The sequence below is a fragment of the Hylobates moloch genome, unplaced genomic scaffold (genome assembly GCF_009828535.3).
Source record: "Hylobates moloch isolate HMO894 unplaced genomic scaffold, HMol_V3 SCAFFOLD_2, whole genome shotgun sequence".
Lineage (NCBI taxonomy): Eukaryota > Metazoa > Chordata > Mammalia > Primates > Hylobatidae > Hylobates > Hylobates moloch.
In genome coordinates this window covers 60,788,767-60,805,799 of record NW_026652277.1, presented here as the reverse complement: position 1 = coordinate 60,805,799, position 17,033 = coordinate 60,788,767, and the positions used below count along the sequence as shown (strand labels likewise).

At 36.5% G+C, this 17,033-nt stretch overlaps 1 protein-coding gene across 8 annotated transcripts in view; it reads left to right on the top strand.

The window, feature by feature from the left end:
- SLC4A4 (solute carrier family 4 member 4) overlaps positions 1-17,033 on the top strand; it is a 491,091-nt gene that overhangs the window by 388,433 nt on the left and 85,625 nt on the right. For all 8 annotated transcript variants that reach the window (XM_058434021.1, XM_032150489.2, XM_058434009.1 and 5 more), the window contains one exon: positions 4,380-4,651. In XM_058434021.1, coding sequence (XP_058290004.1) covers positions 4,380-4,651 — 272 coding nt within the window. The remainder of the gene's footprint in view (positions 1-4,379; positions 4,652-17,033) is intronic.

Below are 17,033 nucleotides of genomic sequence, written 5' to 3'. Positions count from 1 at the left end.
GTTATAGCAGCAGCAGTGATAATATTCTGTCCAGATACAAAATGTTTGGGTAGATCACTATTTCCAAAAGTGTGTTTCATCAATTACTAGTCTCATTCCATGCTCCATGAAAAAAAAACTTCTGTGGTCCCAGTAAGTCTGGGAAGTGCTGTATATTATATACCCTCCTCTTGGTAATTCGCTTTAGACTTTAGCATGCAAGAGATCTGAAAATGTCCTTCAGTTAAGAACTATTTTACTTTGTCTTGCCCAGATTTTCCCCAGCGTATTTTACCACTGTTGAAGAATAGGTAGATCCTTGCTTTGTAGGTTCACTGGACTCAAACTCTGCATAATCATGGATTTATTTCTGAGGTTTTGATATTTGCCCTGTAAACTGGAGAATTATAAAGGAATATGAATGATATGCTGCCATCTCTTAAAATCAGTAATAGAAGGAAGAAAATAGCTCACAACTTTTCAAAGATACTTGTAGTTTTATTTCCCGAATTCTGCAATCTGTTTTGCATTATTTTTACACATTTTATCACAATAATAATTAGATTCCTTCTTTTTACTTGGGTGAGGAATCTGAAAGATGTTTCAGCAGTGTGTTCTAAGCTATATAAAAACTTCACAATTAAGGTTGGATTTTAATTTGTATTATTATCATTTGGTCATTCAGTATTGTTTTCCCTATATTCTTTAAACAGTTTACTTTTAAGCCTTCAAATTTTTAATTCTTCCATGATATTACTGGATGTATTTTTTTAGGGAGTTTATATTTATTTGTCAGTGGCTGAACATTAATTTCTGTAGCATATTTCAGATGTGACTTCTTCAGTTTGTCTGTATCCTTGGTTTTATGCTACTGAGAAACTATGACTCAAAATATCTAGGAACACTGAGTGGTATCATAACGATATGAATCTATTTCTTCCTTCTAATTCACCATAATTTCTTCTTTGATCTCTAATATCATTTCCTGTTGCTTTTTAAAACTTAATTGCTGTTTAAATTTGGCACCAAGGGAATTTATTGGATGTAATAATACCATTTTACTGTAATCGTTACCGATGATCAACTTATTTAAATTTTTCTCATCTCTTATTCCTCTTTCTTCTTGATGCTCTACACATATCACTTTCATAATGAGGTGCCATTGGTTTTATTGACTTTATTTGGATCATTCTTGTTGAACTACTGTATGATTGCTTAAGTCTTTTAAAGCAGCTAGTTTAGTATATTGTTTAGATTCTAAGGTTTAAGTTTATACATGTATCTTTTCCTTTGTACCCAAACTAATGTTGTTCCTAACCATTAGCTAGTTAATGGATTTGTTTCTCATCCTATCCTGTAAACATGAAATCTATAAACAACTACTAGCATTCTTAGGACAAATCAAGATTGCTCTTTCATCTTCTTGCAAGGGTAGCAAAACTGGGTAATTGTTTAAAATTTTTATTTTAATTTAAGGAAAAAATATGTTGGCTCAGAAGTAACAAAACTGTGTTTCTTAGTTGTTATTCTGACACAGACTCATTGTATGATAATGTAAATTATATCAAATTTCTAGAACTCAGTTTTTTCTATCGTTTACTTATCTCACATAGGCATGCATAGGATTAAAACAGTGGTGTTCTGGACATAAAGCAAACAGCAAAGGAAAGTAAAAGTTATCTTCAGAAGGATCCCATAAAGTCTATCGAAGATAACCTTACCCCAGTATTATTAATCTCCTTCAGTAATGTATTTCAATTTACGTGATTAGATAAGAAGAGAGAAACAAAAGACATTGACTTTAATATTCACCCTATCTAGAGCTAAATACAAATCAGATGGGGAACCATGCTATAATTTTTTTTTTTTTTTGAGACGGAGTCTTTCTCTGTCCCCCAGGCTGGAGTGCAGTGGCGCGATCTCGGCTCACTGCAAGCTCCGCCTCCCGGGTTCACGCCATTCTCCTGCCTCAGCCTCTCCGAGTAGCTGGGACTACAGGCGCCCGCCAACACGCCCAGCTAATTTTTTGTATTTTTAGTAGAGACGGGGTTTCACCGTGTTAGCCAGGATGGTCTCGGTCTCCTGACCTTGGGATCCGCCCGCCTTGGCCTCCCAAAGTGTTGGGATTACAGGCTTGAGCCACCGCGCCTGGCCCATGCTATAATTTTTAAAAGGAAAACCTAAAAATCAGGAGATTTGGTTTCTGGTCAAGCTCTGTCAGGAAAGGCCTTAAAACCCTGATGTTGGATAAATGATGTAACTTCCATTGGTCTTGGTGTCCTTATCTATAAAATGAGACGTAATTTGACAGATTGGTGTCGGTATTAGCCAGTGTTCTCCAGAGAAACAGAACCCATAAAATGTGAGTGTGTGTGCAGATTTATTATAAAGAGTTGGCTCATGCAATTATAGAGGCTGACAAGGCTGGCAGCCTGGAGACCCAGGGGAGCCAATGCTCCTATTTGAGTCTGAAGGCTGTCTGCTGTAGAACCAGGAAGAGCTGATGTTGTGGAAGTTCAAAGGCAGTCTGCTGGAGAATTTTCTGCTGCCTTGGGGAAGGTCAATCTTTTTTGTTTTATTCAGGCTTGCAACTGATTGGATGAATTCCTCCCATATACTATGGAGGGTGATCTGCTTTACTCAAAGCCCACCAATTTGAATGTTTATTTCTCAAATAACACCCTAACAGAAACACCCAGAATAATGTTTGACCAAATGTCTGGGCACTTCGTAGCCTGGTCAGGACATGAAATTCATCATCACAGTACCTAAAGAACTTTAAATTCTAATGTTCTATAAGTTTTAGCTATCATAGGAACAGTCATGTCTTGGTTGCATGAGATATAGTTCTTAGGTCAGTGTCAGTAACTGTCTCAGGCAAGTCTTAAGTTACAGACATGCATTTATTCATCCTGCAAGTCTTTACTGGGCACTTTCTATGTGCCAGGCACTGTGCTAGGTAAAGAATTTGAATTTTATTCTAAGGGCAATGGGAAGCTATTGAAAGATTTTAAGCTGGGGTGTCTGACTTTCATTAAAAATGATAATTTTGGCTGTGGTGTGGAAAATGGCTTTGAGTAAGGCAAGTATAGATATCAGTAAGGATATCAATGAGGGGGTTTGTATCAGGCAAAAACTTACCTGTGGGTTGGGTAAGATTGGGTTGGTGCTGGTAAAGGTGGAGAGTTGATTGCCTATGGGAAAGTTTTAAGATATATCATTAGCAGTTATCAGAAACTCATTGTCTAAAAGCAAGGTTCTAGAGTGTCAAGCATGCACAATCCTTGACTTATTTCTTATTCTCATGCAAGTAATACATACTACTACCCACTTTTTTGTCACAAATAAATTGAGTTTAAAAAATCATTGTAAAGCACTCTCCACATAATTTTAAAGGGATCAGTATAAAATGGTAGGACATTAACACTTGACCCATCCTTTCAGAGTTGTGAATCTTGAACTATTAATAATTCAGTTGTAAGAAATGGGAAAGGCCTCAAAAGACAGTGATCTCCTTAGATAGAAGTAGCCTGTTCTAGGTCTGCTGTGGGACAAACACAGAAAGATGTTGGTCTCAAGATGCTTCACACCCAGCTTCAGCAGAAGAATATCAGATCTGTGAGCAAGCTTCGTAAGAAGTGGAAGGGTCTGGCAGTAGCATGGCAAGACAGCCTTTCTTGATCTGATGACAGATCATATTTCTAATTCCACCTCATGTTAGTGGCACTCTCTCCACACACAGTGAGCATTACAGGCCATCTTGTGCCACGTTATCTTTTTAACTATTTTTTCCTCTTCCTGGCCTTGCTCTCTCTGGTCTGTCCAGAAAGTTTCTGCTACTTATCCTTGAACACCTTGAATTTTTTCTGCAACTTCATCTTTCCTTCCAGCCAGAATTAGTTACTCCTTCTTCTGTAACATTATCACTTAGTATTTTATAGTGCGATTACATTTATCGATTTGTTTCCCTCAGTAGACCGTGATGACATAGGGACAGAAAATATATTGATCTTAGTGTCTTTATGAACACATAAAGCTCATACAAACATTTATTGAACACATTCTAGGTACCAGTGCTATGCTTGCAAATTATTTACTCTATAAACTCTATGAAGGTAGGGACCATATTTTTTGAATGAGAAAAATAATAAGGTTTTCACATATAAATGACATAACTACTTTCAGTGCGTTTTCCTCAAACTTTTATTACTATTTTAAAAATTGTATTATTATACTAAAGTCTTAAACTTAGTGCTTTCTGGCTAAAGTAGAGTTTCACATTTAGTGGCTAAAAGTGATCTTGTATTTTTGTCAATCTTTCTGTAGACATTTGGTAGTTTTATATTATTCTTTGTGTTCCAAGGAGGAGGAATCTAAACACCTTTCTTTCTCTTTTCCAGGGACAATAATTTTGACTATTTGGAGTTTCGCCTTTGGATTGGCCTGTGGTCCGCCTTCCTATGTCTCATTTTGGTAGCCACTGATGCCAGCTTCTTGGTTCAATACTTCACACGTTTCACGGAGGAGGGCTTTTCTTCTCTGATTAGCTTCATCTTTATCTATGATGCTTTCAAGAAGATGATCAAGCTTGCACATTACTACCCCATCAACTCCAACTTCAAAGTGGGCTACAACACTCTCTTTTCCTGTGCCTGTGTGCCGCCTGACCCAGGTGAGGGCATCACGCTTTGTGTTTATGCTCGCTTTGTATTTGGAGGAAGGTGTAGGCTCCATGCTTGCAAATTTTCAGCATGCTCTCACGGTCCTCAGGAATTAGTCTTGTTTTCTTTCTCTGAAAAACTCTGCTACTGAATTTGATGTCTCATTGCCTGAGGTATTTTAGCTGTATAATTCAACCAGGAAGGAGACCAGGAGCTCTGGAATGTGAACATAACCAACTCAATATTTTGAAATTAACTCAAACTGTGGGATTTGCAAGGAATTCATGTGTACATTATTCTTGATTTTATAAGTGGGGAAACCTGGATACATGTATTAACAGATACAAATATGTGACAAACCTATCCTTTGCTGCTTCTTTATTGGTGTAGGAATGTCTTCCTTTAAGTAAACCTTTAATACATGATTTTAAGCTTATAGAAGAAAAAGATACTAATCCACTTCAGATAATTTGAAGCATTAAATTACGAAAAAAGAAATTCAGATTGGAATTGCCTACTGGTAGAATTTTATAGTTTATCTCTACTAGACAAATAAGAAAAGAAAGGAAGAGAGAAGAAGAAATGAAAGGAGGAATGTGATGTTCTAGGAGTAGATTTATATTCTAGAGTCCAGAAGGACATAGCAAAAAGTAACTCCTGGAAAGGAATGTGATTCTCTATATCTTAGCCCTTTAAAATCTATCATACCAAACATGAGTTGACATCAGAACTTTTTCATACACACAAAAAAATGTTCAGCTTGGTCTTTGGAATTCTTTCTTGGAGTAATTCCATTATAAAATTCCATTTTATAATATGAAAGGCATTTCAAAAAAGGATTTACCTTGAGGGAAGTTGTTTTAGATCTTCTCTCCTAGAAAAAGGAATAGGGACTGAGTGCGGTGTCTCATGCCTGTAATTTTGAAATTAACTCAAATTGCAGTATTTGCAAGGAATTAATGTCTGTATTATTCTTTGTACAGCACTTTGAGAGGCTGAGGCAGGTGGATTGCTTGAGCCCAGGAGTTTGAGACCAGTCCGGGCAACATTATGAAACCCTGTCTCTACAAAAAATAGAAAAAACAGCCGGGTGCGGTGGCACGTACCTGTAGCTACTCAAGTGGCTGAGGGGATAGCAAGACCCTGTCAAAAAAAAAAAAAAAAAGAAAGAAAAAAGAAAAAGGGATAGGCATTTGTGTCAGACAATTAAATGTTAGTAGCACTAATGATCCTAGGTTATGCAATTAGCTACAGGTCTATGTCCCTTAACATAAAAATTGATATACAGTCTGTACTTTTTACTAAGGTCTTTTAGCACCAGAACTATAGCAGTGCTCAAAGGGCTGGGACACAAATGTGGGGCACATTCCTGCAATATCCACTGTGACTTATAGATTCTGAGGAAAAAGCTCTTAATGTTTACTGTAAAACAAACATGGTTATAGATTAGAATGCAGAATGCTTATGAATTTAAAAAATAAGCAAGATACTACTTTTTATGCTTGTGGCATGCTGTTTCAGATTGCTCCTAGATATTTTTGTTTGCAATGCATTCTTCTCTGCCACATTGGTGAAGAAGTCTTAGAAGACCGATATGTGTCTCGAATTGAGAAAAAAGAGAACACTACTTCCCTCACAGTGAGGCAGTCAGTAACACTGATGACAAGCTAGGGCATTGTTGGGCTGTGCGCTCATGGGTTCTTTTTGTGTTAAGATAAATCAGCACACATTAAAATAAAACCCATATTTAAAAGCAGTTCAGAAAGATATACAAAGTAGAAATTTAAAGATTCAGACTAACAAGAATGTCATATAGTTATGAAAGCTAACTAGTGTTCAGCTGTATACTGATTTGAAATATCTGATAATTTAAAAAGTACTTGGAAACAAGCACAATATATATCATTCAACCCGTGATATATATTATTATTAGAATCAATTACATGTGCTCCCCAGAGAAACACAGATGTTACTGTCACTCAACTATATGGAGCTCTTCCTAGGAAAGAAGGGGGATAAAATTCCCAATAACCATACAACTTGGACTTTCAGGGAAGTCCAGCTGTTCAAAATATTGGCTTCACAAACAGTTAATTGTGAGATTTTCAGCCTTCCTTTACATTTATTAATTTATATATAAATTATATATATGTTTATTTATTTATGACTTCTTAGGCAGGTTTGAGTAATCATACACCAAGATTTTCTAAAGGAAAAAAAACACTTTGAGATATTCATGAAGCCAGATGTGAGCTTTGTCAACACACCTGTCACACAGAAAAAAACATCTAATGTCAACCCCATACCTACCTGAGGCGAATGGAAACTTGTGTTCGTTGTTTTATTATTTGGATGTTGGCAGAGAAGGTAACATGAAACCAAGGAAGACATATCTAAATGTGTTCAAATTATAAAAAGTACTATGGTTTTACGTGTGATCTTCCTTCTAAGAAGGGTCTTTGTTTTTTTTTTGAAAAAGTGACATTAAGGGTGGAATCTGTTTTACACTTGCATAGCAAGTGCTGACATAAGTGGTGATAGCTTTTCCTTTGTCCAGTTTTTCCCAGGCTGTGTAAAAAGTCAGTGCTGAGTAACTAGGAAGTTGTTCAGAAGGTCTCTGACAATTCCTGCTACCTCTAGTTGGTACTAATAAAGTACTGTCACAGGGCTTTGAAGTCAGAAGATCCTATATTCAAGTCCTGGTTTGGCTAAGGCCAAATGTGTGACTTTCAGCAAGTTCCTTTTCCCAAGGTACCTTAGCCTCATCTTCCTAATCTGTAAACTAAGGTTAATAATAGTATCTACCTTATAGATTTATTTTGAAGGAAAAAAAAAGAGCTAGTACAGATAAAATTCTTAGGACAGTTTCTAATATGTAATAAGTAATCAACTGTTAGCTGCCATTATTATTTCTATTACCGATCCTTAAAATTTAGGGTTAGTATTTAGCCTTGAAGTGTAAGTAATAGAACAAACAGAACTGTCTTCATCATCCTTCCTTCTAGGCATACATTGTTGGGCAGTTGGCCCATTTTGCAACAAGACTGTTGGTTGTACCTCTTATTGGTACTCATGAACGATACATATGTGAACATGAAGAATTATTTAAGTCTATGGAGATGAAATCTATTTGTGGTTTGGAAAAAGGCAATGGATAGTTATTTGCATTTTCATGACAATTTCATATTTAACAAAACCCCATAAGATTAATGATTGTGTATCTCCCCCATAACCTTAGTACTTTTTGACAATGTTAATACTTCTCCATAACCTTACTGCTTTTTGGTAGCAAACTGAATACATTGATCATAAATTTAGTATTTCTTGATATCAAACTGAAAGATGATAGAGAATAATACAGTTGCATATAGAGCTCAAGTAAGTATTCTAAAAATAACAAAAGACTGGCCTTTCATCACAACATGCACTCTTAGTAAAATAATTCAATGAGTCAATAATATTTAAACTGGCATATGACTTGTTTTTCAACACTGGGACAGTATGTAACGGTGAACCAGCAGTTGCACAGATGGAGTCGTGATCCTGCAAACTGAGAAATGATTTTACAGGAATGGAAATAGGGGCCACTAATTACTAAGAAACCTCTCTTCATGGCCACAATATATTGTGGCTTTTTTATATGCGTGTGCTTTGTCAAGGCAACACTTCCTTTTCTCTTTTCTTTCTTCTTCTGACTTGTTTCCAGAAAGCCTAATCATTTCCTAATTTTTCTTTTCTAAATGCACTTTTTTCTCCATTCATTTTGCTCCCAACTACTGCTTGGTAACCCAAGTCATATACATAGGTTTACTGAGCAACTAAGGAAGCTCAGTTGCAAGTGCTAGTAGGAAAATCAGTCAGAAAGTTTGACATATGTGAGTGGATACATGCCATACCTGGGTGGTTTTTGTGCTAAGATTTGCTTTTCTTAGAAATGGGATAGCTATTAATTAGTAGAGGAAATGGATGTTAAATTTCCCACTGTACTTCGATGATTACATAGCAGAGTGTGTAAGAAAAAAGATAATTTAGTTCAAAAGCCAAAAGTGAAAACTGAAAAATATCCAATTGAAGAATAATACACAATATCTAATTTCATCACCAACACCCCAATTTAGAAATGTTAATGTGATAAAGTGTAAATACTGTGTGCTTTAGAGTAAACAAAACTGAGTTTGAATTTCAGTGTTACCCTGAACTAGGCTAATTACTTAATCTCTTTGATAATCTCTGAACTGGGTTAGCAATTGTGCCTGTTCTTAGAGGTTACTATAAAGGTTAAATGAGATAGTATATGCAAAAGAGTTTGGCACCTAATGGACACTGAGTAAAAATTTGTTCTTTTTCACATTTCTCACTATCCTACAAAAGATGCCCCAGTGAGTTTAATCTTATAATAGTTATATTCTTTAAAGATTTCAAACATTTAATTTTCCCATAAATTTTCCTAGGGAAAGATACTAACAAGGCTTCTACTGCAAGTCTGCCTTCTCCCCCAAAATTAACAACCAGTGTGCTGTTATAGATAAATATGAAACATTGAAGCTGTGTTTACAAAAAAAAAGTTAAGGCTTCAGTGCATTGTAGTTAGAGTATTTAATACTATTGCATTGAATCTCGAGACTACAAAAGTGTTGTATATTATACATAGTCATTAAGAAAAAGGCTTTAAAGTCTAGGGGCGAGGTGTTCAATTCTTCTAAGAGGAACCTCTTTAATTTATTCAAAAGCATAAATACTAGAATTTTGGAAGTAGGGAAGAGAACATGGGCATTCCCCCAGCTTCCACTTGTTTTCTCTTCTGTCCTCTGTCCTTTTTTACTTCTCATTCATCAACAAAAATTTTCTGAGGGCCTGTTTCACTGCTTTTTAAGAATTGTGCAGAAAATTTTTGCAATCTATCCATCTGACAGAGGGCTAATATCCAGATCAAAAAGTAGGCAAAGGATGTGAACAGACACTTCCTGAAAGAAATTTATACTGCCAACAAACATGAAAAAAGCTCATTATTGCTAGTCATTAGGGAAATGCAAATCAAAACCACAATGAGATACCACTTCAGGCCAGTTAGAATGGAAATCATTAAAAAGTCAGGAAATAGATGCTGGAGAGGATGTGGAGAAATAGGAATGCTTTCACACTGTTAGTGGGAGCGTAAATTAGTTCAACCATTATGGAAGACAGTGTGGTGATTCCTCAAGGATCTAGAACTAGAAATACCATTTGACCCAGCAATCCCATGACTGGGTATATACCCGAAGGATTATAAATCGTTCTGTAAGGACATATGCGTAAGTGTGTTTATTGCAGCAATATTCACAATAGCAAAGACTTGGAACCAACCCAAATGTCCATCAATAATAGACTGGATAAAGAAAATGTGGCACATATGTACCATGGAATACTATGCAGCCATAAAAAATGATGAGTTCATGTTCTTTGCAGGGACATGGATGAAGCTGGAAACCATCATTCTCAGCAAATTAACATAGGAACAGAAAATCAAATACCACATGTTCTCTCTCATAAGTGGGAGTTTAACAATGAGAACATGTGGGCACAGGGAGGGGAACATCACACACCAGGGGTGTGATGGGGTTGGGGGCAATGGGAGGGATAGCATTAGGAGAAATACCTAATGACGGGTTGATGGGTACAGCAAACCACCATGGCACATGTATACCTGTGTAAAAACCCTGCACATTCTGCACATGTATCCCAGAATTTAAAGTATAATAATAATAAAAAGAATTGTGCTACTTGCAGTGAAGTAGGATACACACATATACAAACACATATTATAAAATGTATTGTTTTTTAAAATAGTGTTAATTGCATTTTGAATGAACAAAAGTGAGAGTTTCATTTAATCCAAACTTTAGAAATAAATTTCTTATCTAATACCTCTGTTCATTTGCCTAATGTGTAAATCTTGCAGTGACTATATACTCAAGGCACATTAATATTTTGAAAAGTGTCAAAGAAAATTTTCTGACCAGGTGTCAGTTTTACATCCTGAGGGAAAAGAAACTTTGCTAAAAATGATGAACTATAAAAGTAAGAAAAATAGCCTCAAAGGGATAGACAGTATATTGTTAACAAAAGGGATATATTGTATTGATTTATTGTTGACTGTTCCAGGAGAACATGCTTAACAATATATGTAAGTAAGGTGAGGAAATTCGTTCTCCGGAACCAAGTGCATCCTTGTCTATATTATCTTCAAGTAAAAGTTGGCTTTTTTCCTGGTATGAAACTATAAGACCAAGCCTAGTGACTGGAAGTAACCATGGCTTCCATTTCCATACCTTTATGTCATTCACAGCATAAGGAGGCTTCTAAATGCTCTAAAATAGTTGTCACTGTAGTTTCAACATCATTTCTTTCTACATAATTTTTCTAATATATTAATAAGTGCTGTGCAACAATATGTTATAACCATTCAAAAGAACTGCTGGATTGCATCCCCTGTGTTCCCATATTATAGTCAATATGTGTTTTATAATTAGAAAGCCCATTAAAAGAAAATAAGAAAATAAAAGGTCATCCTAACTTACCTCCCATGAACTATATCATAATATATGCAATTTTATTTTTATTGTGTGCCATTCCATCTTTATGAAGTAGGTTTAAATCATAAACTAATGGTAAAACAAGGAAGTATCCCTCAGGCTTGCATTTGTGAGAATCCTTTACCCGCACAGTTGACATTTTATCATTTATGGTAATAGTGTTTTGGAAGAGACCCATCATTTTAGTTTGCTTTTACTGTCTTAACCTATGTTTTAGCCGTTTCTGCATAATGCTTGCAGGAATCAGAAAATGGGGCTGTCATTAGACCTGGAAAATTCTCTAGTTTTGGGTTTGTGTAAAAGCAGATTTGTAAAAGTTTCCCCACAGTAATGTCTATAACACATCTCCAAAATGTAATGATGGGTGGGTGTGAAAGAGAAGTTTTTGTGAAATTGGTGACAAAATATACCCATCTTTTTTTTTTTTTTTGAGGTGGGGTCTTACTCTTTCACCCAAACTGGAATGCAGTGGCATGATCATAGCTCAGTGCAACTTCAAACTACTGGGCTCAAGTGATCCTCCCACCTCAGCCTCCTGAGTAGCTAGGACTACAGGCACATGCCACCATGCCCAGCTTAAATATATTCATCTCGATATCTCCACAGTAGCTCAGCTCTTTAACTTCTAGTACAACATCGTAGATGAACTTGTGAAGAGTGCCTGTAGATTAAAGAGTATACAACTTGAACTTGCCTAGTTGTGGTGAAAATCTCAATCATTAAGGCTTGCTGAAAATACTTGGGAAAACTAAAAGGATAATAAGAAAAAACAAAAGAAAAACTTACTACTGATTTTATCTGTTTTAATACTTAAGGCTGAGATAGTAGCAAATAATTTCCCTAGAAGCTACTTCTTTCAGTTTTCCTTTGTCTTCCTTCAAAAGCCATTTTTACCCTTTGTTGCCTTTATTGACCTAGAAATTAAAAGCATACATATTTAACTTAATCAAAAGGTACTAGTGTGCTCAAGTTATCCAGAACCCTTAAATAAATCTGACATGACCATGTGGCAGAGCTTATTTAATTTTATACTTTATCTATTTTCTAGTTACTTAATTGCCTTAAGATGTTTCTTAAATGTAATGGAATAAAACTTTAAAGTTTCATTATCATGGAAAATAGTCTTAAAGTTTTCCTTGTTCACATCGGGTTAATCAGTGCCACATTACTGTAACTCTAAGAAGCCATGTTGAGGGCACAGGTTCAGATTAGGTTAATATTTATTAAGCACCATCCAAATGCCAGACATTTTACTAGGGGATTTTAATCAACTATATCTTGATAACATAATATATGTATATTTAACCATCACATAAATCTTGAGAGATAGCTGACATTCATCCCAAGGACAAGGTCTGCTTTCTCCAGGTCACAGAGCTAGGAGTAATCTTAGCTGCCATTTATTTAGATCTATCCTGGTACTGGACACTGTGTTTACAATTTTGCCTACATTGTATTATTTAATCTGCACAGTAACCTTATGAGGTAAATGGTTTCAAATCCAGTTTTACAAACGAGGGACATGTGGTCAAGAGGTGTGAAGTAACTCCTCAAGATTATGCAGTGAGGGAGCTTAAGAACACTGTGCTCAGAAGGTGCTGGGTCCAGAATTCAAGCTCAGTTTTTCTAGTACCCCCTTCTCCACATTGTATTAGGTGATACATAAAAGCAGACAGATATGACCTTAGTGACCAATTGTTGCTTACACTTGACCTCACAGACCAATTGTTGCTTACACTTGACCTCACAGTCTCACGTGAGTTTGTACCTGTTCCTGATGGTACAGTTCCTGCTAATATATAAAGCAGAGGAGCCATGGGGTAGTTCCTGGGGCCAGGTCACTAGAAGATAATGGGGAACAACCTTTAACAGTGCAACAGATACTCCCCTATGCAAGAGCCAACACTGATACATGGATGTTACCTCCTTTTTTCTCTCACAGCTCCCACAACTGCAGCCGTACTTGATCCCCTTGTTCTTTCTCTAAATCTCTCATTAAACATGAAGAAGTCAGCTTAAATGCCTAGTGTTCCATTATTGGAATGCTAAGCTTGTAGGAGTTATTTATATCCTACTGCTCAAGGTCATCGCCAAGGTCTGATTTTTCGCACACAAAAAATTTTTGGAATAAATAGGCTAAGAAGGAAAAGTCACAGATACATTTTTAAATGTCTATTACTTACAATATTCATTCCCTCATTCCAGAAATTCAGCTAAAATCTGATACATGGGAAGGAGGAACGAGATATGAAAATCCAAGTATGGAAAACGATCAACCTGTGGAAGCTCCCTGAAAGCCAGTATGAAACAGAGATTGTCCCAGTGGTAACTGGCTAAATCTAAGTTAGCCAGATTCCTAGGGTAAAGGGTTTCTTTGCCTCATGAGCCAGGATGCTGAGTAAATGGGAGAGACAGTGTAGAGTATTTTGGCTTTTCCATTTGACTTTTCCAGAATCCTAATTAAGGAGATTGCAGATTCCATATAAATGGATCATTCTGCAATTGGTTGCCAAAATATTTGCACCTGGATCCAAATGGTAACCAATGGTTCTTGTAGACCAAGCTTCCAATTGGGATTGATCATTTTCTTTTCTGTGAGCCTAAAGAAATTTACTTTTAATCTTGTTTATGGACTCTAACCTACCCTGCCAATATGTAATTATGAAAGTGCTTTTTAAATGTATTTATTTTCAAGTCTTTCTTCTGAAGCAGATGCTTATTAAAATAAGTAGGGAAAGTGTTATATACTTTTTACTGTCCTTTTGATGCTGGTCTTTTGGGATTTTGAGAGCCAACGTGCTTTAATAGCTTGTCTTAGGGGAAAAAAATTGAAATTCTAAAAGGAATTTAAATGAGCAGAATTGATGCTTATCCAAAACTTGAGAGCACCTACTAAAAGACTAAAAGTTCAGATTGCAATCCTATTTTAGTACACCCCTGGCCTTTATTATCCATCATTCATTTCATGAAGAAAGAGCCTTGAATATCTTTCCTCCTCAGTCTTTTTTTTTTTTTTTTTGAGACGGAGTCTCGCTTTGTCACCCAGGCTGGAGTGCAGTGGCACAGCCTCGGCTCACTGCAAGCTCCGCCTCCCGGGTTCACGCCATTCTCCTGCCTCAGCCTCTCCGAGTAGCTGGGACTACAGGCGCCCGCCACCACGCCCAGCTAATTTTTTGTATTTTTAGTAGAGACGGGGTTTCACTGTGGTCTCGATCTCCTGACCTCGTGATCCGCCCGCCTCGGCCTCCCAAAGTGCTGGGATTACAAGCGTGAGCCACCGCGCCCGGCCTCCTCCTCAGTCTTTACTCCTTGTTTTTATGCAGAAAAGTGTGTTGCAAAAAGACCTTCAAACTCTCGTGACAGGAAGCTGATAAAATTGCATTAAAGAATCTAGCTCAAGAAGGGAAGCTTCTCAACACCATCCATATAGTATCTGTAATTTCATATATGCTGCCTTTCCTCAAAAGCTCAGACAGATCAGACATTTCAGGTCACAGCTGAGAGTCACATCATCTAACATTGGCAAGTACTATCTCACCTTCAATTCTGTGGCCACACAAGTCATCTGATTTTGATGGTTAGATATGCTGTGTAAGAGAAGAAAGAATGCTGAACAAGGTCTTGCTACCAACTCTGCTTCTGATAACCTGGGCAAGTAACCTGGCATAGCAAGCTTCAGAGTCCCATCCAATATGAAAAGTATACCCATTATATGCCCTAGGATGTTTTAAAATGAAGAAATACAATGTAAGAAAATGTTCTTTCAGCTTTTTAGAACAACATAGTAATATAAACCTAGATTTTGTTAATAATTATTTACTAACATCTTCTTCCTTTTGAGAATGGATTCATTTGGCCTTATTGTTTAGGCCAAACGTCCTTTAGCCTGTTTTTGTTTTTGTTTTTTTAACTTTCATTTAAGTTCGGGGTACATGTGCAGGTTTGTTACATAGCTATATGTGTGTCATGGGGGGTTGTTTTAAAGATTACTTCATCACCCAAGTATTAAGCCAAGTACCCATTAGTTGTTCTTCCTGATCCTCTTCCTCCTCCCACTCTCCACCCTCTAATAGGCCCCAGAGTGTGGTGTTCTCCTCTATGTGTCCATGTGTTCTCATCATTTAGCTCTCATTCATAAGTGAGAACATGCAATATTTGGTCTTCTGTTCCTGCATTAGTTTGCTAAGGATAATGACCTCCAGTTCCATCCATATCCCTACAAAGGGCATGATCTTGTTCCTTTTATGGCTGCATAGTATTCCATGGTGTATATGTACCACCTTTTCTTTATCCAGCCTATCATTGATGGGCAGTTAAGTTGCTTCTATGTTTTTGCTATTGTGAATAGTGCTACAGTGAACACAGGTGTACATGTGTCTTTAAAATAGAACAATTTGTATTCCACTGGGTATATACCCAGTAATGGGATGGCTGAGTCAAATGTTATTTCTGTCTCTAGGTCTTTGCGGAATCACCACACTGTTTTCCACAATGGTTGAACTAATTTACACTCCCACCAACAGTGTATAAGTGTTCTTTTTTCTCTACAACCTCACCAGCATCTGTTATTTTTTGACATTTTAGTAATAGCCATTCTGACTGGTGTGAATAGTATCTCACTGTGGTTTTGATTTGCATTTCTCTAATGATCATTGATGTTGAGCTTTTTCTTCATATGATTATTGGCTGCATGTGTCTTCTTTTGAAAAGTGTCTGTTCATGTCCTTAGCCCACTTTTTAATAGGCTGTTTGTTTTTTTCTTGTAAATTTGTTTAAGTTCTTATAGATACTGGATATTAGGCCTTTGTCAGATTCATAGTTTGCAAAACTTTCCTTCCATACAGTGGGTTGTTTATTTACTCTGTTGATAGTTTATTTTGCTGTGCAGAAGCTCTTTAGTGTAATTAAATTCCGTTTGTCAATTTTTGCTTTTGTTGCAATTGCTTTTGGCATCTTTGTCATGAAATCTTTTCCCATGCCTGTGTCCTGAATGGTATTGCCTGTGTTGTCTTCTAGGGTTTTTATAGTCTTGGGTTTTACATTTAAGTATTTAATCCATGTTGAGTTAATTTTTTTATATTGCATAAGGAAGAGGTCCAGTTTCAATTTTCTGCTTATGATCAGCCAGTTATCCCAGTACTACTTAATTGAACAGGGAATCCTTTCCCCATTGCTTCTTTTTGTCAGGTTTGTTGAAGATCACATAGTTGTAGGTGTGCAGCCTTATTTCTGGATTCTCTATTCTGATCCATAGGTCTATGTGTCAGTTTTTGTACCAGTACCATTCTGTTTTTGTTACTAGGACCAGGTAGTATAGTTTGAAGTTGGGTAACATGATGCCTTCAGCCTTGTTCTTTTTGGCTATTTGGGCTCTTTTTGGCTTCATATAAATTTTAAAATAGTTTTTCCTATTTCTGTGAAGAATCTCAATGGTGGTTCAATAGGAATAACAGTGAATATATGAATTACTTTGAGCAGTATGGCCATTTTAACAATATTGATTCTTCTTATCCATGAGCATACAATGTTTTTCCATTGTTTGTGTCATTTCTGTTTTCTTTAGCAGTGGTTTGTGCTTCTCTGTGTAGAGATCTTTCACCTTCCTGGTTAGCTGTATTCCCTAGGCATTTATTCTTTTTGTGGCAATTGTGAATGGGAGTTTGTTCCTGATTGTTGTTAATATTTAGGAATGCTAGTGATTTTTGCACATTGGTTTTGTATCCTGGGACTTTGCTGAAGTTATTTATCAGCTTCAGAAGCTTTTGGGCTGAGACTGTGGGGTTTTCTAGATACAGGATCACGTCTGCAAACAGGGATAGTT